The sequence below is a fragment of the Cuculus canorus genome, chromosome 1, assembly GCF_017976375.1.
Source record: "Cuculus canorus isolate bCucCan1 chromosome 1, bCucCan1.pri, whole genome shotgun sequence".
Lineage (NCBI taxonomy): Eukaryota > Metazoa > Chordata > Aves > Cuculiformes > Cuculidae > Cuculus > Cuculus canorus.
This window is the reverse complement of record NC_071401.1, coordinates 157,457,205-157,483,501: the sequence shown is the minus strand read 5'-3', so window position 1 is coordinate 157,483,501 and position 26,297 is coordinate 157,457,205. Positions and strand designations below refer to the sequence as shown.

Genomic DNA, 26,297 nt, shown 5'->3' with positions numbered 1-26,297 from the left:
TACATATTAAGCACTGCTTAGCAACAACTACATCATCACTGTGTTATCAACATTATTCTCATTCTAAAACAAAAACACACCACTACAGCAGCTACTAGAAAGAAAATTAATTCTACTCCAGCAGAAGCCAGGACAGACCAAAACAGTGCTGTCTGAAGAAAGGAGTCAGATGAGGAAAGACAAGGACTTTTCTCCTTCCCAGTGAGAGAGGCTTGCTTGCAAGTGCTTCTGCTAAGCTTAACGTCAAAACTGAGGCAGGGGGCTGGGAAGCACCACCCATATTAAGGGAGGCAGCTCCACGTTGCCTCTGTGATGCTGCTGCTCTCTGGTTTAACATCCACCTCACCTAGCCTTGCTTCCTCTCACCAGGGACAGGGATGGAATAGGTACTCATCTATCTCCATCTGCTCTGCTTTCCCCACTGCTGCCTTCAGAAGTTTCATCAGCTTAGAGAAAACCTAGTAAGGCAGGAGGGAGCTGTATCTGCCTTTTCAAGGGAAGAAAAGTCATTCTGCCTTTCTCAGCAGAGCAGGAAGAGAAACCAGAGACGCCCATCTCTAAATATTTAACTCTTCACATGTGCTATGAAACCCATGATTTTTTTTTGGCATAAATATTTGCTGGGAAAGCAGTTCACTGAGAACATTACTGCCAGGTAACTAGAATTCTCATGAAAATCTGTGAGGGTCCATGACTTGACATGCTGCTGCAAGACAATGTGATGTAGGATCTCCAGCTTTGTCTCCAGAATAACAGATGAATGTGGTTGCCCTCCTTATACTTCTCTGAAAGGCAAAATGTATAACAGAGAGCAATCTCAACAATGTAAAGCGTTTACATCCAGAAAACAGAGGCATTAAAAGACACTGCCCCCAACTCCACCCCCAAAGAAAACAGTTTCTACAAACAATCCCTCCACTCTATATTCATCCTTTCAAGACTGTTGATCCATTCAAGCAAAAATGACAGCTGATCCAGGTCTTATAGATTGTTATCAGTTTTGTAAAAATCAGCTACAGATTAGAAAGAAATCCAATTTAGAGCCTCAGTTGAGGAAAGCTGGCTACTGTGAACTGAACAACTACTGCTTTATTTTAGCCTTCCAGCTAAAACATGTATTAAAACACACCCCATTCCCCCACCCTCCAAAAAACCAAAACCAACAACCAAGCACTCAAACCTAACAAGTATAAGCCATTCATTCCTGGTGTAGTGTGGTTGTATGTGTTGCCCTTTCACAAAGGCTCACAACCGAAGAGTGCTGAAGGCAAAATAACCGGGGGGAGGAGGTCTTAGAAGATGTTTATAAGGGGAACTCAAGTTCTTGGAAAGAACTGATTATGGGAACTTTATCAATGATGACAGAAGAGCTGAATTTATAACACAATTTAGACAGGATACATAGAAAAGCAATCCAGACATTTATATGTCTCTCAACATCCAAAAGCAAGAATCCTTCAGAATCAAGGAATCTAATTCTTAATATCAGGGAACATAACATCAGAGTCCAGGAACCTAAATGATGGGAGGGAACAGAGAAAAGAGTTCAAGAACAGCTCCAGAAAAACTCAAGGACTTCAGAGTCTGAAGAAGCCACCAAACTACTACATGTTACCAAACAGTATAAACTGTAGGACTCTGTCTCTTTCCCCTGGTTGGTGTATTTCCTCCAGGTGAACGCATTGTGCTACAGGCTGTGAGCTTTCTCCTCCTGGGGAAACTCCTCCAACTGAATGTTTCTAGGAGGCAATGAGAAGAAAAAGAAAAACACACCGTTAGTGTTTTGCTACTACACCTCCTAGGTGAGCTCTGCATAGATTATTTTTCTGTAAAATAATCTTGCTTAATCTGAAATCTCAAGTTAGGAAAACCATCCTATTGCATCTCTGTGTTTGCCTAAATGGCCTTCAAGAAAAACAAATTGAATTTCTGAGTAATACCTTGGCTCTAATTATCCCATCTCCTGCAGTCTCTTCAACCAGAAATGCTAGAGGGCCACTAATCTGGTGAGAGAAAGTCAGACATCCATGCATTTTCTCAGTCTTAGAGAGTACACCTCATCGATGCCAAAAGCTCCCCAAAACCAAGAAAACAGAAAACATTAACAAAAGTAAAGAAACCAAACCAAAAGTATACACTTTTAAGAGCAGTAGGATTGGAGACACATATTATTTTCTGAACAGCCTTTAATTTTAGTTTGGTGTATTCCATTGTGGTAATACAGAGAAAAGAACCAAGGAGAAATCTCATGAAAAGTTACAAAATGAACATCAATTTCTGTCATCAACAGAAGGCATTTAGCACATAGCATTATGGTTTATAACAAATATATCAGTGATTAAGGACAGATGTCTAGCTGTGGTGCGTATTTCAGAAAACTTCTACAGTGCATGGTGCACCCTAGAATCACATTTAAGAAGCCACTTTTTTAAGTTATGAGTAGCTACTGTAGATCTTTTAGATGTCAAGACTTAAACATTAGGCATAACTGTATTATGTGCTGCATACTCTGCCAGCTACAGCTGCAACTTTACTTGCCTTGTAAAATGCTGACATTACCACCTGAAGAACTTGTAACTACCTAGAGAAACAGTAACTATGTGGTTCATATGGTCACAGAATTAAGTAGCTGTACCGAAAAAGAAACAAGATCAAAGTGAAGGATAAAGGAGGGAGACAAAGTTGCCATGCATTATCTGAAATAAACCCTATTTAGGAACTAGAGCTTTCTAAAGATTAAGATGAAGCAACTTGTTAAAAACAATGTTTTCTTCCCTTTGAGTGCAGGTGCACAAATACAATTTATAAAAATATGATGGGTTTCTTTGTGCAACAAGTAAAAATGTGTAAAAAAAAAACCCAGCAAAATTAATACTTTGAGCTATTATGTATCATTAAAGAATAAGACCATGAAAACGAGAAACAGGTGCAACATTTAACTTTAAAAGCACTTTAAGCAATATAGATTTTTTTTAAATTGAAGCATTAATAATATAGACAAATGAGTTCGTTCTTAAGGACTCAGTCCCCAAAACACGGGAAAGCCACGTGGGGACGCAGTTAGAGATCAGGGAAACGCCACTGACTTTACCGCCTGCCAAAACGGGAACCCGTAATCCCCACGCACACCAAAAAAAAAGAAAGGGGATTGGTAACATCTCTCAGCACCCGTTCTAAAGCGGTTTATTTACTCAAGACAGAGACCCCAGGAGCGCGCCCCAGCCCCCACACCCGTCCCTTTGTTAGAGCGCAGCGAAATGGCGGCGGAGAGCGCGGGCGGAGCGGGGAGGCCCCGCCGCCACCATTGGCTGGATTTTGCTGCAGACCCGCGCCCGCCGGGGCCCGGCTCCCCCGCGGCCACGACGAGGCCGGGAAGTCGGGCCTCGGGCCGCATGAAGGAGGCGGCGGCTTCGCCCTCCCCAGGGACGGATCCCCGGCGCCCGGGCAGAGCCCGCGGCTGAGCCGAAGCCCGCCCCGTACCGCCTACCCCGGTCGGAAGCGACGGCGCGAACGCCCCTGCCCGCAGGGGAGGGCGCGGGGCAGAGCCCGCCCCTGCCCGGCCCCGCCGCAGTTCTCAACCAGGTCGGACTGCTGGCCATATAGAGAGCCGCCTGCGCCCATTTCCCGCCACACGCTGCTTTGGTCTGTGGAGTAGCAGGATGTCTGGCAGAGGCAAAGGCGGAAAGGGGCTCGGCAAGGGGGGCGCTAAGCGCCACCGCAAGGTGCTGCGCGACAACATCCAGGGCATCACCAAGCCGGCTATCCGCCGCCTGGCTCGCCGCGGCGGTGTCAAGCGCATCTCGGGGCTCATCTACGAGGAGACGCGCGGCGTGCTCAAGGTCTTCCTGGAGAACGTGATTCGTGACGCCGTCACCTACACCGAGCACGCCAAGAGGAAGACGGTTACTGCCATGGACGTGGTGTACGCCCTCAAGCGCCAAGGTCGCACCCTCTACGGCTTCGGTGGTTAAACTCGATTCCTGCGTTACATTTATCGGACACAAAGGCTCTTTTCAGAGCCACCCACACTTTCAAAAAAAAAAAGAGCCTCAATCACTGTTCTTGCCTATGTTTTATTTTCACGTTTACGACAAGCTAGGAGGGGGATGTCGGTGTTTGGCTTTTGCTGTCGCCACTCGTAGCTCACGTTCTCCACGGTCCTTATTCCAGCCTCAAGCAACAAGTGAAATCGGTAACAGGTAGTATTTCGATTGCACTCTCCGGGTAAAAGACCGCGAGATCGGGTGTAAAGCTTGCCTCTGAGCTACCGGGGCTCTTGAGAAAAACATTCCCGTTCCGAAAGATTCCTACGTACTCCTCCCTCACGGGTTATTCCCCGTCTCGGTCCTCCTAGACAACGGGAGCCAAGTCCTATTGCGACAGCCGCTCCTCAGCCACAGGGTTTCACACTAGCGCCCTCAAAAGGGAAGCCATGAAATGGTGGAGCTTTTCTCTCTGGTATTCGGGGCGGGGGGAGGAGGGTAGGTATGTAGGACACGGCAAGAAAACGCAAGACGGAAAAAGAAACAGCCAAGTGCACCCGTAACGCCCCAGGCAGTGAAGAGGAATGGGGCAGCGAGTTCGGTGCGCAAAATCTTTCCCCCTTCTCCAGTCCTCCACCTGAGAGACCGCCCCTTCTCCGGACACCGCTCTACACCCCGCCCCCCCTCACCATCCACCCCAGCAGCTTTTAAGCTGAGGCTCTCAGTACTGTCAACACGCACACAGTGGAGAGCCGAGGGGCCGCGGCTCCCACGCTACCTGCTGCCCAAACTCCCTCCACTTATCCTAGAACCTGCACTGCCGCCTACACAGAAAGCAGCGCTCTACCCGGCACAGGCTGCCCGCGGCCGCTCCGAAGCCAGAGACACAGCTCTCTCCAGTGGTCGCGTGGTGGCTCTTAAAAGAGCCTTTGGGTTGGGTGGTGGCAGCGCAGGAGCCTCAGGCGCGCTCTCCGCGGATGCGTCGGGCCAGCTGGATGTCCTTGGGCATGATGGTGACGCGCTTGGCGTGGATGGCGCACAGGTTGGTGTCCTCGAAGAGCCCCACCAGGTAGGCCTCGCTCGCCTCCTGCAGCGCCATAACGGCCGAGCTCTGGAAGCGCAGGTCGGTCTTGAAGTCCTGCGCGATCTCGCGCACCAGGCGCTGGAAGGGCAGCTTGCGGATCAGCAGCTCCGTGGACTTCTGGTAGCGGCGGATCTCGCGCAGCGCCACCGTGCCGGGCCGGTAGCGGTGCGGCTTCTTGACGCCGCCCGTGGCCGGCGCGCTCTTGCGGGCCGCCTTGGTGGCCAGCTGCTTGCGGGGCGCCTTCCCGCCCGTCGACTTACGCGCGGTCTGCTTCGTACGAGCCATTGTAATCTGAGAACGTCACTCCTCGAGCAGAAGCTCTACGTCTCTCGACTCCTATTTATTGCAGTTTGCGACCCCACCTCCCCGCCTCTGATTGGACAAAAAGCGAAGACTGTAATTGGTTCATTCGCGATTCTCTGTAACCACGGCGGCAGCTGAAGGCGCCCCCAGCCCTTTGCAAAGAAAAATATTCATCATTTTTTCCTCAGGGAAGCATTTAGAGCTTTTTAAAGTTTTATACCTTTCGCATCTACTTCTCCAGAACTTTTTTTTATCGTTGTTTTTTTTCTGTGAGTTATTTCAGACTTTGCATCGTGCTTCCTAGGTCTATGTTTTCAATATGTAATATGTTAATGTGTATGATCTTAACAGCTAAAAGCACTACACTACAATGGCAGTTTTAGTTTTGGATTGCAAATAACGCATTGACTACGTCTTCAAATACTTCCCTAAATAATTAAACCCTAAAAAATGCAATTAACCGGCTTTCACTGGCTTGGGTTTTACCAAGAAAACCTGAAACGTAACATTATTCAGAAATATAGAAAGAGTTTGACTATTGTCTTTTTTTTTTATTGTTGTTTGATTGATTTTTGCTCCTTATTGTTGCCAGAGAACTATTAATTTAATGAAAGGAGAAGTTAGTGAGGGCAAGTCGTTAAAAAAAGAAAACAAAAAACCCAAACCCGAAGCTTTTTCGCAGAAGCGGAAATAGATAAGATCAAGTTTGACATTTAACAATTAGAGGATTCAGTTTACAAAAGGTTAACGAGGGAATTTAAAACGGCCCAATGAGCTTTGGCCTTTCCGACAGCCAATGAACAAGCAGACCTCGTATATAAAAGAGGAATCAGCGCGCATCGTCTTTAACATTTTTCTGATCTCAGTTCTCTGCTCCCGAGAGGAAGAAGCTTCCAGTAATGGCTCGTACGAAGCAGACTGCTCGTAAGTCGACGGGCGGGAAGGCGCCCCGCAAGCAGCTGGCCACCAAGGCGGCCCGCAAGAGCGCGCCGGCCACGGGCGGCGTCAAGAAGCCGCACCGCTACCGGCCCGGCACGGTGGCGCTGCGCGAGATCCGCCGCTACCAGAAGTCCACGGAGCTGCTGATCCGCAAGCTGCCCTTCCAGCGCCTGGTGCGCGAGATCGCGCAGGACTTCAAGACCGACCTGCGCTTCCAGAGCTCGGCCGTCATGGCGCTGCAGGAGGCGAGCGAGGCCTACCTGGTGGGGCTCTTCGAGGACACCAACCTGTGTGCCATCCACGCCAAGCGCGTCACCATTATGCCCAAGGACATCCAGCTGGCCCGACGCATCCGCGGAGAGCGCGCCTGAGGCTCCTGCGCTGCCACCACCCAACCCAAAGGCTCTTTTAAGAGCCACCACGCGACCACTGGAGAGAGCTGTGTCTCTGGCTTTGGAGCGGCCGCGGGCAGCCTGTGCCGGGTAGAGCGCTGCTTTCTGTGTAGGTAGCAGTGCAGGTTCTAGGATAAGTGGAGGGAGTTTGGGCAGCAGGTAGCGTGGGAGCTGCGGCCCCTCGGCTCTCCACTGTGTGCGTGTTGACAGTACTGAGAGCCTCAGCTTAAAAGCTGCTGGGGTGGATGGTGAGGGGGGGCGGGGTGTAGAGCGGTGTCCGGAGAAGGGGCGGTCTCTCAGGTGGAGGACTGAAGAAGGGGGAAAGATTTTGCGCACCGAACTCGCTGCCCCATTCCTCTTCACTGCCTGGGGCGTTACGGTTGCACTTGGCTGTTTCTTTTTCCGTCTTGCGTTTTCTTGCCGTGTCCTACATACCTACCCTCCTCCCGCGCCCCGACTACCAGAGAGAAAAGCTCCACCATTTCATGGCTTCCCTTTTGAGGGCGCTAGTGTGAAGCCCTGTGGCTGAGGAGCGGCTGTCGCAATAGGACTTGGCTCCCGTTGTCTAGGAGGACCGAGACGGGGAATAACCCGTGAGGGAGGAGTACGTAGGAATCTTTCGGAACGGGAATGTTTTTCTCAAGAGCCCCGGTAGCTCACAGAGGCAAGCTTTACACCCGATCTCGCGGTCTTTTACCCGGAGAGTGCAATCGAAATACTACCTGTTACCGATTTCACTTGTTGCTTGAGGCTGGAATAAGGACCGTGGAGAACGTGAGCTACGAGTGGCGACAGCAAAAGCCAAACACCGACATCCCCCTCCTAGTTTGTCTTAAACGTGAAAATAAAACATAGGCGAGAACAGTGATTAAGGCTCTTTTTTTTTTGAAAGTGTGGGTGGCTCTGAAAAGAGCCTTTGTGTCCGATAAATGTAACGCAGGAATCGAGTTTAACCACCGAAGCCGTAGAGGGTGCGACCTTGGCGTTTGAGGGCGTACACCACGTCCATGGCAGTGACCGTCTTCCTCTTGGCGTGCTCGGTGTAGGTGACGGCGTCACGAATCACGTTCTCCAGGAAGACCTTGAGCACGCCGCGCGTCTCCTCGTAGATGAGCCCCGAGATGCGCTTGACACCGCCGCGCCGAGCCAGGCGGCGGATAGCCGGCTTGGTGATGCCCTGGATGTTGTCGCGCAGCACCTTGCGGTGGCGCTTAGCGCCCCCCTTGCCGAGCCCCTTTCCGCCTTTGCCTCTGCCAGACATCCTGCTACTCCACAGATCAAAGCAGCGTGTGGCGGGAAACGGGCGCAGGCGGCTCTCTATATGGCCAGCAGTCCGACCTGGTTGAGAACTGCGGCGGGGCCGGGCAGGGGCGGGCTCTGCCCCGCGCCCTCCCCTGCGGGCAGGGGCGTTCGCGCCGTCGCCTCCGACCGGGGTAGGCGGTACGGGGCGGGCTTCGGCTCAGCCGCGGGCTCTGCCCGGGCGCCGGGGATCCGTCCCTGGGGAGGGCGAAGCCGCCGCCTCCTTCATGCGGCCCGAGGCCCGACTTCCCGGCCTCATCGTGGCCGCGGGGAAGCCGGGCCCCGGCGGGCGCGGGTCTGCAGCAAAATCCAGCCAATGGTGGCGGCGGGGCCTCCCCGCTCCGCCCGCGCTCTCCGCCGCCATTTCGCTGCGCTCTAACAAAGGGACGGGTGTGGGGGCTGGGGCGCGCTCCTGGGGTCTCTGTCTTGAGTAAATAAACCGCTTTAGAACGGGTGCTGAGAGATGTTACCAATCCCCTTTCTTTTTTTTTGGTGTCCGTGGGGATTACGGGTTCCCGTTTTTGCAGGCGGTAAAGTCAGTGGCGTTTCCCTGATCTCTAACTGCGTCCCCACGTGGCTTTCCCGTGTTTTGGGGACTGAGTCCTTAAGAACGAACTCATTTGTCTATATTATTAGTGCTTCAATTTAAAAAAATCTATATTGCTTAAAGTGCTTTTAAAGTTAAATGTTGCGCCTGTTTCTCGTTTTCATGGTCTTATTCTTTAATGATAAATAATAGCTCAAAGTATTAATTTTGCTGGGTTTTTTTTTTACATATTTTTACTTGTTGCACAAAGAAACACATCATATTTTTATAAATTGTATTTGTACACCTGCGCTCAAAGGAAAGAAAACATCGATTTTAACAAGTTGCTTCACCTTAACCTTTAGAAAGATTTCAGATAATGCATGGCAACTTTGTCTCCCTCCTTTATCCTTCACTTTGATCTTGTTTCTTTTCGGTACAGCTACTTAATTCTGTGACCATATGAACCACATAGTTACTGTTTCTCTAGGTAGTTACAAGTTCTTCAGGTGGTAATGTCAGCATTTTACAAGGCAAGTAAAGTTGCAGCTGTAGCTGGCAGAGTATGCAGCACATAATACAGTTATGCCTAATGTTTAAGTCTTGACATCTAAAAGATCTACAGTAGCTACTCATAACTTAAAAAAGTGGCTTCTCAAATGTGATTCTAGGGTGCACCATGCACTTTAGAAGTTTTCTGAAATACACATCACAGCTAGACATCTGTCCTTAATCACTGATATATTTGTTATAAACCCTAATGCTATGTGCTAAATGCCTTTTGTTGATGACCCAGTCATTTTGTAGCTTTTCATGGGATTTCTCCTTGGTTGTTTTCCCTATATTATCTATATTGCTTAAAGTTCTTTTAAAATTAAATATTGCATGTGTTTCTCATTTTTATGGTCTTATTCTTTTATGATACATAATAGCTCAAAGTATTCTTTTTGCTGTTTTGTTTTTACTACACAGTTTTACTTGTTGAATCAAAAGCCCAAGAAAGGGATTGGCCTGGAGGAACCTGAAGGTTACAGTTTTGGTATTCTGGTCAGCCGATGTTTCTAGCTTGGGGAAAGTATCTTGGGCGTACCACACCCCTTGGCACTGCTCATTTTTCAGTAATATCTTTAGGGCCTCAACAGCTCTGGTGTAATGGATTAGCAGCTTTATTTTTTTGTCTGATGTTATTTTTTTTGGTTGAGGGTCTGTCAGGACCATGAATCTGTGCTAGAGAAGACTTTGCGGTGTCTCTCGGAGACATGATGATGTGTAAAGCCCTCACGCCTTGCATGCATGCATGTATTGGTTTACTTTTTCTGTCTGACTTAGTATTCAAGTTTACCACAAATATATATGAGGGTATTTTTACTTTGTTTTTGAAAAATCGGGAAATAAAATGTTGTTCCAAATTTTTCATCTTTACCACCTTTTTCTTGTTTTGTATTTTCCCCTGGTTAATCATACCTGCAAGCAATACTTTGTTTTAATTTTCATGTTTGGTTGATCAGGTATTCATCATTTTGTTTGAGATTCACCGATTTTTTTCACTGCTGCCTGATAGTTCCCCATTGCTATGATGCTTCCTGTTGGTGAAAAGTTTTTTTGTTGGTGTTTTCACAGCACTTTCCCTTTGAACTGCCACCTTTTTTTTTTTTTTCTCCTTCACCATTTGTCCTTTTTTTTCAACCATTTTTTCTGGAAAGAATGTTCTCTCTCTTTGGGACCTGAGGTCATGTTTTGAAATTTTTTTTCTTTCTCTCTCTGTAGCCTCCTAGTAGATATTCTAGTTAATTCAGCTTATATTTGGCTACCAGTTTGATAAGTTTGTTTTCATGGTAGGAGAGCCAGCTTCATATTGTTTATATCAGCTTTTATTGATATCAACAGATCTGGTTCTACAGAAATAGCAAAGACCTATTTATCTTTGCATATCAACCATGATGGTGCTGTTGGCACAGATTAAGCTACTCAGTTTGTGTTAGAATCACTATCTCTTTGTACACTATTTATCTGTTCACTTATTGTTCCAGAAAATGAATATATATGCTACCTTTTTTTCCTCCACCATTTATGTTTTACAATGCAATTACATATAACAGCTCAGTAAAGCTTCTGCTTAACTATAAATCATATTCTCTCAGTATTTAACATCATACACCTTTTTCCTAGCAGTGATTCATGTGGATTTCCCTCTGTATGTCTAGATTCAAAGGACCTCTTCTATTCCTTCAGGAGTGCTGTAAGATTTATTTTCCCTTGTCAGCTGGTAGATTTGTTTTTAATCATGTAAATTTTTGCATGTATATTCTATGGTTTTGCTTTGTTTTCACCTAATGACACCAAATGGTGTGGGTATTAATATCTTGTAGATTATCTACTTCAACAATTTGATTCTTTTTACGTGGTTTATTGGGAACAGCGTTTTCTGCCTTACAAGCTGTCCTATTTACCTCCTATGCCTAGTGTTGATTTGTCAAAAAGTTTCAGTTTCTTTTAGCATCTATTTCTTGCTTCTTTCTAGTGCATTAGATCTCATTTTGTGGCATTTATTTTGAGGTTAATATTTCTTTCCATTAAATTTAACTTGCTTATTTTTGCGTCATACTTTCTTCATCTCCTCTGTATTAGACATCCTTAAATAATCAACTTCTCATCTTCGTCCAGAACCCAAATGAAGAGGCAAAACAGTTAACTATGTAATTTATTGCTGATCTAACAAGTAGCTTACCTTTGAAAGGGGTAAAAAATACAGATGATCTGAAGAGTGAATTTTTTTTTAACTGATTTTATAGACAATCATTGTAGATATGATAGCAATATACAAGCGCATAAAAGAGATTGCTGCATTAAAGCATGTTTGTATTATTTGAAGGAATATTATTCTATTACGATTGTTAAAGTCAAGATATTTTACCCAAATTTATCTTTTCCACACTGAACAACAGTTTAATTTCTTTGTTTTTATTTTAGTGTGTGTGTGTGGTATCTTTCTAAACTTTTCCCTGGCAGCCAGGGAACAGCCAGTAACAGTGTGTATATTATTGCAGAGTTGAGGCACACCTAAAAATAGTAGAAATTAAATGAAAAGCGGTACGTATATCCTGTTTGCAGGAGCTCAAACCTTTCAGTATTCTGGAAAAGAAGGAAGGAGTTCAAAGCAATCTATAGTTATTGAATTCTGGAGTAACAGTTTCCTAATAGAACATCTTGGCCTCATTCATTCTTTACTCTTGGTAGTTCATTTACATGGATTTTATTACTCAGAACCAAAGAACGAGTATAGAAAATATGCTTTATTCTTATTATTATTTTATCTTTTACAATTTAGCTTTTTGCCATTAATCAAGACAGTATGGGGAGAGTGGAAAATTGTGTTTCTCTTCCTGATCAGGCAGTATTAGTTAGAAGAGCCTTGAGATATCTCCCATGATGTGGGAAGGCAGCCAGGGGACACTGGAGTGAAGGTGCAGGCTGGGCAAGGTCAGGAAGGAGCAAGGGAACCACTTTATTCCTCTTACCTGTCTAGGTATGCTACAGCAGATATAATGCTTCTTTTCCCTTCTGCATCAGTTTTCAGTCTCCCATCCTGCCATTCCTGATGATGCTCCTGACCTCCCCAGAAGACAACCACCCCCTTGAGGAGGCTGTTGAATAATGTGATTTTCAAAATTCATTTTCTCTTCAGTGATCTATTTTGCTTTGGGGTTTTGAGGAAAAGTGATTAGTTGCTATCTAAAGGAGCTGCTGATCTCTCAGTAGTGTGTGAGCCAAACACTGGCAAAGCACAGGAACAGTTACAAAGCCACAGATAAAATGGAAAGAATAAATTTATTTCCTTTATCTCATGATCTGAGACAACTCTGGAAAACAGCACCTGGGAAAGGGACCTAAACTGCTGTTTTGTCTGTATATATCAGGGGAAAACAGAGTCTTTGAGTTTTTCTTACAGCAGGGCTGGAATCTCAAGCATGTTGTATGGTGCTGAGTTTCACAGGCCTATGTTATTTATCTAAACACTTGTCAAGCACACAAGACTAAACAACAATTAGTATGACACACTTGATTTCCTTCATCCCAGCTGCAAGTCAGTTGAGTATGTTTTTAATCCTGCTCACCAATCTTCCGTTATATTGCCACAGCAGATATGCCAACACACATATTTTCAGTTCATCAGGAGAACTAATACCAACTTAGAAAATCTCTGTGGTGTGTTTTTTAAATCAGCCAAAAGTACAGTGAAAGAAATGTTGCAATTTAGTGACTGATATTTGCTTAATCTCCCAAAGTAGAAGCTTGTGTTAAATGTGCTATATTACTTAAGTGAGAAATTTATGAAGGAAAGAAATCAGCATCACACTTCCAGGGAAATGTACATATTCTCAGAGTATAATCACAAGAAAGGTACAAGTCCAGGTAAACACAGAGATGTATTTTTGCCTAGACATAATGAAAATATTACAGAAGTTGTCTAATTCCATGAAAACAAATAAATTCTCTTTTGTAGGTTGCATTACAGATTTGTCAACTGAAGCACAAGCAAAATTAATGTCCTGTGCTTCCAACTCATGGAGACCCTAAGCTGTCAACCTTTATCCAGGCCATCAACCTACACCTCTGCACAGGCAATCTGTCACAAAACTGAAGACAGAGCCACTAGTATGACTAGTGGTTATACCCTCAATACAAAGGAGAACCCCACATTTTGCACCTGACAGCTCAATATGCCTTTAAATTGCTGTCTGAGTTTTGGTCAGCTTAGCCCTAGTTTTGATCCTCACTCACCTGGATTAACTTGATGGACCTGGCACCTGGACTGACTGTTCCCCATGGGTCAGTCTGCCCCAGGACACAGCAGGGTCTCTTCTTAGGTGTGCTGAAGACCACAACTCTTGCATTCAAACTTACTTTCATCCACATGGAAGCTGGAAATCCTTATGCAACATGGATCATGGCAGCTCCTAACCCAGGAAAAGTCAGGTCCATTGCCGAAATTGTTTTATAGACATCAGTAAAACCATGCATTTATTTATTAATTACTAATGCTTAAATATGTTACTGTTTCATGCACTGGTGTGTTTATGCAGTAACCTTTAACAGCCCTTGCTGTTTATCCCCAGATTTGCAGAGATGAGTAGCGGATAGTAAGGAAGTTACAAAGTCCTTTATAAGGTAATGCCCTGGTTTTTATTTTTCTTTCTGTATTTCAGGTTATAGCAATTAAACACTTCTCTTAGTATTATCTTGATAATGAATAACATATCCTGCTGTTGTTCTGTACCATACTGTTCTTTTACACCTTCACTGTGTTATATGTGCATACATACACATAAAGATATGCATGCATTTAATATGACATGGATCTGTTAGAGTGAGTACAGAGACAGGCCAAAGGTGATCAGACAGCTGAAGAACCTGCCATACGAGGACAGACTGAGAGAGCTGGGCTTGTTTAGCCTAGGGAACAGAAGGCTCCAGGGAAACCTTATAGCAGCCTTCCAGTACTTAAAGGGGTGGAAAACCTGGCGGGGGTGTGTGTGTGTGTGTGTGTGTGTGTGTGTGTGCGCGCGCGCGCTCTTTATCAGAGAGTGCAGGGATAGGATGAGGGTGGAATGGTTTTAAGCTGAAAGAGGGGAGATTTAGAGTAGATATTAGGAAGAAATTGTTTACTATGAAAGTGGTGAGGCCTGGAATAGGTTGCCCAAAGAAACCATGGATGCTCCATCCCTGGAAGTGTTCAAGGCTAGGCTGGATGAGGCTTTGAGCAACCTGATCTAGTGGAAGGTGTCCCTCCCTATGGCAGGGAAGTGAGAGGTGGATGACCTTTAAGGTTCCTTCCAACTCAAACAATTCTATGATTTTCTGTTGAAATCTGTCTACCCTCTCCCCATCCCATAACACACACACACAAAAAAAAAAAGCTTTAGTGCCCTTCTAATGCAGCTGCAAGGTCCTTCGGTAGTCAGTGATCTGTACAGGCATAGTGAGTTCCTAGGAGTAACAACTGATGGGAAATCCACTGCCAGGGACAAGTGGACTTGGACTTCTGGATCATAGTGGATGATTGCAAATTAAACCATTATTTTGATGATAATCAAAGTATTCATTTGCCTGACCTGCAACAGTGCTCTTGACATGACATTTACAATGTAAACATCTTGGCCTCTCCAAACTTCAAGCATTTTAGATGTCACTAAACGAAAATGCACTTCAGCCTTGTCATTTATTCACTTTCTTTTGAGCATAGTTTTCAATGAGTGGAGACACACTTATCTTCTTTAATGCCTATGAGGTCAGTAGCTAGACCTATCAAGTTTTGGGAGGTCCAGTCTAATTACAAAGTTGGTAACCAACCAATACATTACTGAGGTCAGAGGAGATGCCTAAATATTGCAGGTCTAGTCCTTGGGCTTCTTACTTCTTCCAAATGAAATAGAAGAGCCGAAGGTGAGGACAGAGATGTTTTCTCCTCATATGCCAAGAGCAATACTGTTCATATACAGAGTGCAGAGACTGCATTCTTAAAGGAGTGTTATATAGAAATGCCATGTGGAGATCATAGAATCATAGAATGACTTGGTTGGAAAAGATCTCTTAGATTGTCAGTTTCAGACCTTCCTATCTGCCACTAAACACGTCCCTGAGCACCCTGTTTACCCATCTTTTAAATACCTTCAGGGATGGTAACTCAACCACCTCCCTGGGCAGCCTCTGCCAGTGTCTGATGACCCTTTCTGTGAAAAATTTCTTCCTGATATCCAGTCTGAACCTCCCCTGGTGCAGCTTGAGGCCATTCCCCCTTGGCCTGTCCTTTGTCACTTGGGAGAAGAGGCCAGCACCCTCCTCTCTACAACTGCCTTTCGTGTAGCTGTAGAGAGTAACAAGGTTTCCCCTCAGCCTCCTCTTCTCAAGGCTAAACAATCCCAGTTCCCTCAGCTACTCCTCTTAAGACTTGTTCTCCAGCCCCTTCACCAGCTTTGTTGCTCTTCTCTGGACATGCTCCAGAGCCTCAATATTCTTCTTGTAGTGAGGGGTCCAGAATTAAACACAGTATTTGAGGTGGGGTTTCACCAGTAACGAGTACAGGGGCAGAATAAACTCCCTGGTCCTGCTGGCCACGCTGTTTCTGATCCAAGCCTAGATGCCATTGACCTTCTTGGCTACCTGGGCACACAGGTGGCTCTTGTTCAGTCGCTGTCAATCAACAACCCCAGGTCCTTCTCCTCCAGGCAGCTCTCCAGCCACTCTTCTCCTGTAGCACTGCACAGGGTTGTTGTGCCCCAGCTGCAGGACTCAGAATTTGGCCTTGTTAAACCTCATGCCATTGGTCTCAGCCCAGCGGTCCAGCCTGTCCAGATCCCTCTGTAGAGCCTCCCTATCCTCAAGCAGATTAACACTTCCTTACAGCTTGTCTTCTGTGAACTTGCTACGGGTGCATTCAATGCCTTCATCCGGGTCATTGATAAAGACATTAAACAAGACTGGTTCCATCACTGAGCCCTGGAGAACACCTTTTGTCACTGGCCTCCAGCTGGAGTTAAGTTCATTTACCACAACTCTTTAGGCCTGGCCATCCAACCAGTTTTCCACCCAGGAGAGGGTGCACCTGTCCAGGCCAGTGGCAGCCAGTTTCCTGAGCAGAATGCTGTGAGAAACTACATCAAAGGCTTTACCAAAGTCCAAGAAGACTATGTCGGCTGCATTTCCCTCATCCAGTAAGCAGGTACCCTTACCATAGAAGGTGATCAGGTTAGTTTGGTGAGACTTGCTTTTCATCAACCCTTGTTGACTGAGCCTGATCTCTCAGTTATCTTGCATGTGCTGTGTGATAGAACTCAAGATCACCTGTTCCATGACCTTACCAGACGCTGAGGTCAGATTCACAGGCCTGTATTTTCCTGGATCCTTCCTATGACCCTTCTTGTAAATGGGTGTAACATCAGCCAGCCTCCAGTTAAGTGGAACTTCCCCATTCAACCAGCATGAAAAAAGTTTCTCCATATCATTCTAGTTAGTAGGGTAGGGTTGGTTCTGTACTGTACAAGTTTTCTAGGACAGAATGAGTAAGGAGGGAATGCTCCAATGATAGTGGGCTCCTTACATAAGTAGTTTAACAGGCAGGATGGTCCTTTTCTCCCTTAGTCCTGAAGCCTACATAATCAAAAGGACTTTTTCTAAAAGAGCAGACTGGAACCTCGACTGCCCCTTGTTTTTCCTTTACCCTGGGCAACAGCCACAGTATAAATAAAGCATAGTTAAAATAAAACCAACTGTCGCTGCAAGAAACAATGGAAGCATTCAAAACGCGGGCTGGTTTTAACAGGAATAAGGGCGGGTGCTCACTGCAGGGCCGTGAAACGGATCCGCCTTCCTGCCCTGTGGATTAATGAAGTAGAAACGACTCGGGAGGAGAGGAGTGGGGTGGCGGAGAAGGTAACCGGAGGTGAGGGGCAGAAGCAGGAGAAGGAGGAGGTGGTGGTGTGGTGGTGGTGGAGGAGGAGGGAAGGAGGGAGGGAAGCTCCTTCTCGGGCAGGATTGGTCAGAAATTGCTGCAGCAGGAGAGCAGCTGCCGGGCGGGCTGTGCCTGGGGCGGCCCCGGGGCCGCCTCTCCGCCGCGCTCCGGCAGCTGAGGCCGAGCCGCGGCTCTTTAGGGTACTGGGAGGAAAGCCTGCAAACCCATCGATTGCCCTGTTCGTCAGCTGTGCCACTGTCCTATTAGGGAGGAACTATGAAGACGCAAAGATAAGGACGTCCAAGGAATTACTTGTGTTTTACGGCGATTTGCTATTTTATTAATATTATACACACTCAGATCATTTATTGTTAGCGGCAAAGGCAGGTTTCTGCAGTGTTTCTACAGCTAGAATGCAATTAGCTTTTAGACTTTAATCCTGTAATTCGAATTTCCTGAATGTTAGCATCAGTGCCTCTGAAATTGTGAATGGGGAGATGAGAGTTTCTTTCACATTTACAAACATCTAAATTAATCCTGTACTTAGAGAGAAATAAACAATATCAATAGTATTTTTAAACTTCTCTTGCTGTCTAAGCAAGACTGTTTTCAAGGGATTATGAAAAATAAGTTGATGGTACCATTCAAAAGGTTTCTCTACATTTTACCATATTAGTAAGGTATTTCTACTTGAATGTATTGTATTTTGCTACGTATGCTTGCAGAATGGTACTAAAGGAACTGAACATCTAAGCAAAAACTTTTGAGAATAATTTTTTTTAATAGACATGTAAATGTTTAATCCTTGTGCAGACTGAGTTATGTAAATAAGTTTTACAAAGAACAGCTACAGCCCCATAACTATACCTTCAGCAGCCGGCAAATAATTACATTTACTTTTGTAGGCAAATGCTTTAACCTGCCTACAGTTTTGTAAATACAGTAGTTTAAAGCAATGTCTCCTATGGAAAGGTTGGGGGGGGGGTATTAAATAAAACGTAAATCAGGCCTTCATCTAAGACTGTAGAAGACTGCTTCGCACCACGGGAGTTTGGACAACGTCTTTGTGCTGTCCACAATCAGGCGGTTACAAAGCAAATAAAACAGTCTTTTTCAAGAAAAGGTAAGACCTGTTGAAGGACATTTTCTCTGTACACTGTTGTTACTGTGATGAAGTTAACCAAAACGTCAATAGTCTTTTATCACTTCACTCTGTTTTGCCTGTTTGTTTGCATGCTTGTGAACATTTCTGCAACCGAAGATGGGTTTTGTTGTTGGGCTTTATTTTTGGTTTTGTTTTGTTGTGGTTTTGTTTCATTGGGGGTTTCGTGTTTTTTTTGTTTGTGTGCTTGTTTGTTTGTTTTAATTACCCAGCATATTATCGTGTGGTGCTTTATGGAAAAACAGAGAACTATGAAGTAATTACAGGCTGAATAGCATTATTTGAGCTAGGCTATCTGAGAAATTGTACTACCTATGCCATAGCCAGTGCTTTAAAGCACAAGGGTGGGCTTAAAGGTCAAAAGCACTCTAGATCATCTGTGACACTGAATGTTTTTTCATGACCACCAGTATCTGTGATGCATTGTTCTTAAATTGAAAGACTTCCTCCAACATGCAGAAAACTGTTTGAGAATTTAGGATGTTTGAATAGTTGGAAAGAAATTTGGGAAAGGATCCAGATTAATTAGAAAATCTACATCTGAAATGAAATTAAATACTTGTCTTTTTAAGGAAAATTTGTAAAAGTCTAATCTGCTACTCAGGCATTCTATTTCACTTGTCTTTTCTATTTTACTGTATACAGAACAATATACAGAACTTTTATTTAATTGTGGTATGCAGACAGGAGATGCGTTCATCTGTAATAAGCATGGTTATGTGAAGCAAAAGAATATATTGCCTTTCTACCTTTCTACATCAAATGTGAATGACTGGCCTGGAGAAACAAGGTTATGCAGTAACTGTAGGAAAACACTTTAGTCACATTTTAGCTGAAACAAAAGAAAAAACAGATGATCTGGTAAACAGAAGTCATCGGTTTCCCTGTGCTAATAAAACTATAGTTAAAAACATTGTGAAAATATCATTTGTGGCATAGAAAATAGAACATTAGTCACAAACTGCCATGAAAGGGAACGGAGCTCTTCATATGCATGATCTCAAGGGAGAAACATAGCTTAAAAGACAGGGCATAAAACGGTAACTAAGTTTCTAGTGAAGAAGACAAGAGGCGGGAAAACCCCCAACCACTTTAGATTTCAATCTGTCTGTATCTCATTTGAAAACAAAAATGTTCGAATAGTTCTGGTTCTGAGTGATTTTTCAAGCATCACTGGGGGGGGGGGGGGGGGGGGGGGAAATGTTCCTTCCCTAAACTTCTAAGAGAAGCAGAACAGACCCACCTCTTTGTCAGGCTATTCGGTGTGAATGGTGGTCAGGAAAAAGAGGTAAACGCTCCCTCCTCATAGCACTTTTTTCAAGGGTGAAGATGAAATCTCTGTTTCAAAATATGGGATTTTCAAATGGCCCAGTCAGGAACTTCTGCAAATCAGTCCTCTGCTTCAGACTCACACAATGTCTTCCCTCCATACCGAAGATCCACCAATAGGAGGTTATTTTGCTCAATATACTAGATCGAAAACCTGGCATTATTAAACAAAAAATAATACTCAAATGTTTTCAACCTAGTTCCCAGCATGGCTATTAATAGAGTCCATCTCTGAATAGGAGATTATCAATATTTAGTGCTGTCCAACAGGAAAAAAGACAGAGCTTACATATTAAAAAAAAAAAAAAATAAAGACCAAAAAATGCCCTTTAGTTGTTTTGGGGAAAAAAAAGAAACAAACCACGAAGCAAAACAAAACAAATCCAACAAACCAAACTCGACAATTGTGTAAGCAGCAACTGTTGTTTAAAACCAGTCCGGCAATTCTCGTTTGGTTTCCAAGCAACACTCAGGCAGGCGGTCCTGTTAACTTCCTCTGCTTGAAAATCGGCTTCGATTAACACGTTGCCAAGATGACTCATTCCTCTGCCTCCTGAGAGGATATCGGGGAAAAAAAAAAAAACCAAAAAAAAAAAAACAAAACAAAAAAAAAGCAGTTTTCCTCGCCTTATTATTCTAGGAGGGCTTTTAAAGAACAAAGAAACCCTTCTCGCCTTGAGGCAGCCACGTTCGGAGGCTCCCAGCAGTGCATTCCTGGCTCCCCGGTGTGTGGTTTTGTTTTCTTCCGTGTTTGACTACTGAATGAAAAAGAAAATCCTGTTTTACATATGTGCACCTAAGAACAGAAGGAATGGAATGGAAGGAATGCAATGTCCTTTATGGTGACAGAAAAAGACCTGTTCTGGGGAAACACAGAAGACAGGAGCCTCTGCTGCCTTCCAGTAGGGTAGATTTCCCGAGGCAGCCGTGATAGAGAGCTTTATTCCTATTAATACCAGCCCATCTCTTAATCATTTTTCTTTATTTATATCTGACACACACTTCCCAGCCTTCTCGTTTTTGAAACCTTCCTCTCACCATGTCTGTGTCTCTCCCTGCTGCTGCAGCTCCCACTGCCAAGAAGCCAAAGGCAGCACTGAGTAAAGCCCACGGGATCCAGTGTCAGTGAGCTGATCACCAAGGCCCTGTATGCCTCAAAGGAGCACAAGGGACTCAAGAATCCCAAGGTAGTGGCAATGAGCCCTAAGCAGCAGAGAGAGCTCCAGAAAGGTGGCAAGAGCTGAGTGGGACAAGAAGGTGGCACCAAAGGGCTCAGCCAGGTCAAAGAAGGTGGAGTGCAAGAGATGACTGTAGGAGGAAAGGAAACTGGCAGATAAATCCAATAGTGCATTTTAGAGTCACCCACGCTGTCAGAATGAAAAAAAGAACTGAAACATCATTTTAAGTCCTGATTGGTACATGATGATCCCCTTCTGCAAGTATATGTGACTTTACAATGTGCTTCTGTAGGAACTCACACGCTATAGAAAAGTAAACTTTAGCCTATTCAGTTTAAACTTGTGATCTTCCATTACCATTTCCACAACCCTTGTAACTTACTCGAATAGCTGACATCCTTTGGCAACAGTTCTGGGTCAGTTAGAGCACAGTATCCCAGTGAAACACCTATAATTCTGTCACTAGTACCTGTGATACAAGAAGTAGTTACAAAAATTCTAATATTTTTTATTTAGGCTAAAGTAAAGTTAAGCTTTATCTAAGTAATTGCATTTTTTTAAAGTTAGACAGAGTGTCCCTCTGATAGCATGTGGGTTTTTTTTCAGATAGTGTCTTTCCAGATACCGTTCATCCTTTGAAGATAATATCTTGTGTGAAGTATGGTCTGTGCTGAACAGATGTGTCCTCTTCCATAATCACATGTGTCTGGAGTCTGCCTATCTCAAATGTTACACCTAGCAGGGAGCTGGAACCAGCTCCAAATTCGTAAGAGTTTTGACTGTTGTTAAGTTCATAATAACATTAAAATAAGTCCTTGGAAAGTAATAGAATATGCATTAGGTTTTGGGAAAATTTATACACATGCATGTAAGTGGGAAATATATTCTGTAACTAGCTTTTGTCTTGCTGCACATAATTGATGGAGATCACTACCTCGTGTTGCCCAGGCCTGATAAAGGATGCTTGCATTCTAAAACTTCAAAACCAATCTTAGAGAGTTTATCTGCCGACATTCTCGGTATCACCTGAAAATGGTAAATTGCAAAAAAATTGCTACACATTAGGCCCTCAAATTCCTATTCTACCCACGGAATCAGAGGCAGCAGTGGCTGCACTGGGAATAAAGCACACCCCATCCCAACCGAGCTTTGAAAACCGCGCGCTGCCCCCGGGTTGGACGGCAGCACCACCGCCCCTCAGCCCCGGGATAACAGCGCTTCCCCCACGGAAAACACGGAGCGGAAGGCAGCAAACCCACCTTTGTCGAGTTCTCATCTCCTTCCCTTACACGAGGCTGTGGTGGCCGATCTCTATCGTAACTACTGCCTTTTGTTGGTTTTTGAGAAGTGAAACAGAAACTTTTGCATAAGTATATTAAGTTTTCAGAAAGAAAAGTGCAGGGACATACACCAATCAGCAAAAGAAAGCTGAAAATGTGAAAATAAAACCTATGCATCAGAATACTTCTCTTTACATCTAAGTAAATCTAGAAGTCTCCAAATATATTAAACTACACTGGTTTGGGAGTAAAAACAATTGCAGGATATAGCGTTCCTGCTCTTTCTGAGAGGATGTGGGTGGCTCTGAAAAGAGCCTTTGGGTTTTCCGTTGAAAAGAATTTCACTTGGTTTTAGCCTTGTGGCTGTCGGTCTTCTTGGGCAGCAGCACGGCCTGGATGTTGGGCAGCACCCCGCCCTGCGCGATCGTCACCTTGCCCAGCAGCTTGTTGAGCTCCTCGTCGTTGCGGATGGCGAGCTGCAGGTGGCGGGGGATGATGCGCGTCTTCTTGTTGTCGCGGGCCGCGTTGCCCGCCAGCTCCAGGATCTCGGCCGTCAGGTACTCCAGCACGGCCGCCAGGTACACCGGGGCGCCGGCGCCCACCCGCTCCGCGTAGTTGCCCTTGCGCAGCAGCCGGTGCACGCGGCCCACGGGGAACTGCAGCCCGGCCCGCGACGAGCGCGACTTGGCCTTGGCCCGCGCCTTCCCGCCCTGCTTCCCGCGACCAGACATGGCAAAAGTTTTACAACAGAAAAAACTCTAAAAGAACCAAAAGATCTAAAAAGCTCTGAAGTCAGTAGCGACAGTGCAAGAGCTTCCCATCGTGCCTTTTTATCCCTTCCTCCTGAGGTTCGGCGCGACTTCTGATTGGCGGAGGCTGCGATTGTGAAGTTGACCAATGGGCAGACAGATGAAATGGCGACCAATCGGAGGCGACAGATGGTTTGATATCACGAACCCGGGCTGTCCAATGGGAAAGAAAAGACTCGAGCCGTCTCATTTGCATACCGTCTCTATAAATACGGGGGGGCGCTGCTATTGTATTTGCGTCGTTCCTGCGGTTGTCAGGTAGCGGCGGACCTGTAAAATGCCGGAACCAGCGAAATCCGCTCCTGCTCCTAAGAAGGGCTCCAAGAAAGCCGTCACCAAGACCCAGAAAAAAGGTGACAAGAAGCGTAGAAAGACTAGAAAAGAGAGCTACTCCATTTACGTGTACAAGGTGCTGAAGCAGGTGCACCCCGACACGGGCATCTCGTCCAAGGCCATGGGCATCATGAACTCCTTCGTCAACGACATCTTCGAGCGCATCGCCGGCGAGGCGTCGCGCCTGGCGCACTACAACAAGCGCTCCACCATCACCTCGCGGGAGATCCAGACGGCCGTGCGGCTGCTGCTGCCCGGCGAGCTGGCCAAGCACGCTGTCTCCGAGGGCACCAAGGCTGTCACCAAGTACACCAGCTCCAAGTAGGGCGCCTCGGATCGTCAGTTTTAACCCAAAGGCTCTTTTAAGAGCCACCCACATATTCAGTAAAAGAGTCGTTCACACTGGCTCGTTTCGGTGAGTGGTACTTGTATTTAGCACTGTTAGTTCCTGGGCTAGGACGTACTTTTTAATAGTAGGGAAAACGTTTGTCATGTTGAAGCACTGCAAACGATTTAGGACATCTTGAGTGTGCCCTACCCTGACTGTTCACCGAGGAGGTCTTTAAAAATAATGTTAATCACCTAATTGAGTTCTAAAGCTATTAAAAGTGTTCCTCCTTTTAAAGTAATCCGTTCCAGTTTTTATAAACTCCACGGTAATGTGTACAGTAATATTTCCTCGTTCCCTGCCCCCCCCCCCCAGTTCTGACATTAAATAAAGCAGTGGGATTGGGTTTATTTTTTTTAATTTCTTTTTCTCTTTTTTTTTTTTTGTTTTAACAAAACCAGCCTGATGCCAATGCAGTTTGTATATTTTCTAATAAAATGTCGTCATACCCATTAAGCATCAGCCGTCAGTCTCTAACGACTTGGCCGCAAGCCAAGACCAGCTTGTTTATTCAGAGCTCCACAGGGATTACACTGCGTATCTGTGATATCTGCATGAAATTTATTTATGAAACTTGCCACACCATGCACAATGCAAGCAAAATACTATATAGAAAAACAATTTTATTGGTTTCAGAGTTCTAACACGGAAATGGCAAAGGTTTTCTGTTCTCTCTTACAGAGAATAGACACGGCAGCATAAAGAGGTTCCTCGCAACTCTTTAAGTAACCATGTAATATGAGAATAGAAGTGAAAAATAAGAGCTGCTTTTAAAAAGAAGGCGAACGAGAGCGCTTTATCGGGCTTCGGGTGACGCAGGAGGCGCAGGGAAGGTTGGGGTTTTTTTTAACAAAGCCTTTAGAAAGGGGTTGAAATCCTGGCCGCCTGGGACAAAACCAGCGATAAAACCGTCTGTTGCGGAGCCAGAGCAAAATCCATGTGGATTTTGTGTGCTGGCAAAGCTGCAGCGGAGCGCGGGGCTCCCGGTCCCGCTCGGCGGGACAGAGCTGAAGGATGAGAGCAGCGAGAGCACCGTCACCTCCAGTAGGGGAGGGGACTGCGGAGCGGGAAACAGCCATCACCCCCGGCACCGCCCCCTGCAGAACGGCGGGCTTTTCAAACCCCCCCTGTTGCCCAATGGAATTCGCGCATTCCCGCTAACCAATCGCAGGGCTGTGCTGGCTATAAAGTCGGGGCCTCTGCCGCTTCTCCTTGCACAGACGCTCGTGTCTCAGTGCTCGGCGGCTCCTTTGGGTGAGATGGCGCGTACGAAGCAGACCGCGCGTAAGTCGACGGGCGGGAAGGCGCCCCGCAAGCAGCTGGCCACCAAGGCGGCCCGCAAGAGCGCGCCGGCCACGGGCGGCGTCAAGAAGCCGCACCGCTACCGGCCCGGCACGGTGGCGCTGCGCGAGATCCGCCGCTACCAGAAGTCCACGGAGCTGCTGATCCGCAAGCTGCCCTTCCAGCGCCTGGTGCGCGAGATCGCGCAGGACTTCAAGACCGACCTGCGCTTCCAGAGCTCGGCCGTCATGGCGCTGCAGGAGGCGAGCGAGGCCTACCTGGTGGGGCTCTTCGAGGACACCAACCTGTGCGCCATCCACGCCAAGCGCGTCACCATCATGCCCAAGGACATCCAGCTGGCCCGACGCATCCGCGGAGAGCGTGCCTAAGCTTCCAGCATCCGGATCTCTCAGACTCGAAAACCCAAAGGCTCTTTTAAGAGCCACCACATGACCAGTAAAGAGAGCTGTGTCTCATTCCCGTGTAGGAAACCATGCGATTCCTTGTGCTTTTCAGGTAGCTTTACAACGATCATGAGTGCTATTTCTCGTCAAGTAAGTACCAAACAAAATGTGTAAGTGGCGTTTCGAATGGGTTGAAAAGCATTCTGACTGTAGCAAAATAATGTGGTTTGTAAATTCCTGTTTAAGTGATTATGCTAGGACAAATTTCGTGCTTGGGGTGGAAACTGACTTGCACGCCGCTTTTTTTTCCCAGATGTTTTTAAGTTTTGTTAAGGAAATAGTTGTAGTAGTTGACTTTTAAATACGTATTTTGAATACAGATTTTTTGTATACATGTAATATGCACTCAAGAAGCCTTTTAGAGCTAGGTATCATCTTCAACAAAACCCCTGTGTGTGTATATCTATTACATATATTACATATATACACACACATTTTCCCCTGTTTGATTGCATCTTAGTCATATAAACTCATTCAGTTCATAAATTGAATTTGCACAACCCTTTAATTTCTCGGTTAGAGAAGATGTACTCGGAGTGAAATGTAAATGCTTCATGCTCTGCTTCCTTTACTTAACGTTTTTATGTTAACAACAGCAGGATTTATTGTCCCAACGCAAATACTGTTTTCCAAACCCTTCTTTCGAGGGGAGGGGAAGACGTTTTGTTTTCTGAATGCACCAGAAGTCCTTTCCCGCCCTCCCAATAAAGCGCTCGGTCAGTAGTTTTCTCAGTGCTTTATCACTCGCGATCCGATTGTCCTTGTCGTGAGCGACGCCCCTCGGGCATATTCGGTCCTGCTCAGGCACTTCCAGTTTATTCCCAGGCAGTGCTGGCGGCGGGACGGTGGCAAGGGTAATTTTTGCAACCCCCTCTGTAAAGAGCTGCTGCTTTTCGCGTCTGTCTTCTCCGAGGTGCACTCGCATCCTTGATGGTTCAGAGTATCCCATGTGAACGATTCGGGATGCCCATTTGGATCGATTTTTTTGCCATGTGTCTAGGCTTCCAAAAATATTTGCTGAATTGGGCACGGAGGTAGTGTTTTCCAGGGAGTATTAATTATTTAAAGGTTGACACGAGTCCAGAATTAGTGTGAAAT

At 45.7% G+C, this 26,297-nt stretch overlaps 6 protein-coding genes across 6 annotated transcripts; 3 read left to right on the top strand and 3 right to left on the bottom strand.

The window, feature by feature from the left end:
• The first annotated feature begins 3,644 nt into the window (after positions 1-3,644).
• On the top strand, positions 3,645-3,971 carry LOC104057258 (histone H4). Its single transcript, XM_054051234.1, has one exon. The coding sequence runs from the start codon at positions 3,660-3,662 to the stop codon at positions 3,969-3,971; it is 312 nt and encodes a 103-aa protein (XP_053907209.1). The 5' UTR covers positions 3,645-3,659.
• Positions 3,972-4,091: 120 nt separating this feature from the next.
• LOC128852945 (histone H3) lies at positions 4,092-5,365 on the bottom strand. Its single transcript, XM_054073685.1, has one exon. It carries the CDS (start codon positions 5,350-5,352, stop codon positions 4,942-4,944), a length of 411 nt encoding a protein of 136 aa, XP_053929660.1. The 5' UTR covers positions 5,353-5,365; the 3' UTR covers positions 4,092-4,941.
• An 874-nt stretch (positions 5,366-6,239) lies between these two features.
• LOC104057267 (uncharacterized) lies at positions 6,240-25,128 on the top strand. Its single transcript, XM_054066442.1, has 7 exons — positions 6,240-6,674; positions 7,642-8,319; positions 8,528-8,530; positions 22,308-22,481; positions 22,540-22,656; positions 23,047-23,387; positions 24,236-25,128. Exons 1-7 carry the CDS (start codon positions 6,270-6,272, stop codon positions 25,122-25,124), a joined length of 2,607 nt encoding a protein of 868 aa, XP_053922417.1. The 5' UTR covers positions 6,240-6,269; the 3' UTR covers positions 25,125-25,128.
• Positions 6,681-7,981, bottom strand: LOC128853119 (histone H4). Its single transcript, XM_054075375.1, has one exon. It carries the CDS (start codon positions 7,960-7,962, stop codon positions 7,651-7,653), a length of 312 nt encoding a protein of 103 aa, XP_053931350.1. The 5' UTR covers positions 7,963-7,981; the 3' UTR covers positions 6,681-7,650.
• Positions 22,012-22,755, bottom strand: LOC128852987 (histone H2A-like). The gene has a single exon (XM_054073916.1). The coding sequence runs from the start codon at positions 22,653-22,655 to the stop codon at positions 22,266-22,268; it is 390 nt and encodes a 129-aa protein (XP_053929891.1). The 5' UTR covers positions 22,656-22,755; the 3' UTR covers positions 22,012-22,265.
• On the top strand, positions 22,971-23,739 carry LOC104057265 (histone H2B 8). Its single transcript, XM_009558599.2, has one exon. The coding sequence runs from the start codon at positions 23,011-23,013 to the stop codon at positions 23,389-23,391; it is 381 nt and encodes a 126-aa protein (XP_009556894.1). The 5' UTR covers positions 22,971-23,010; the 3' UTR covers positions 23,392-23,739.
• Positions 25,129-26,297: the final 1,169 nt, after the last annotated feature.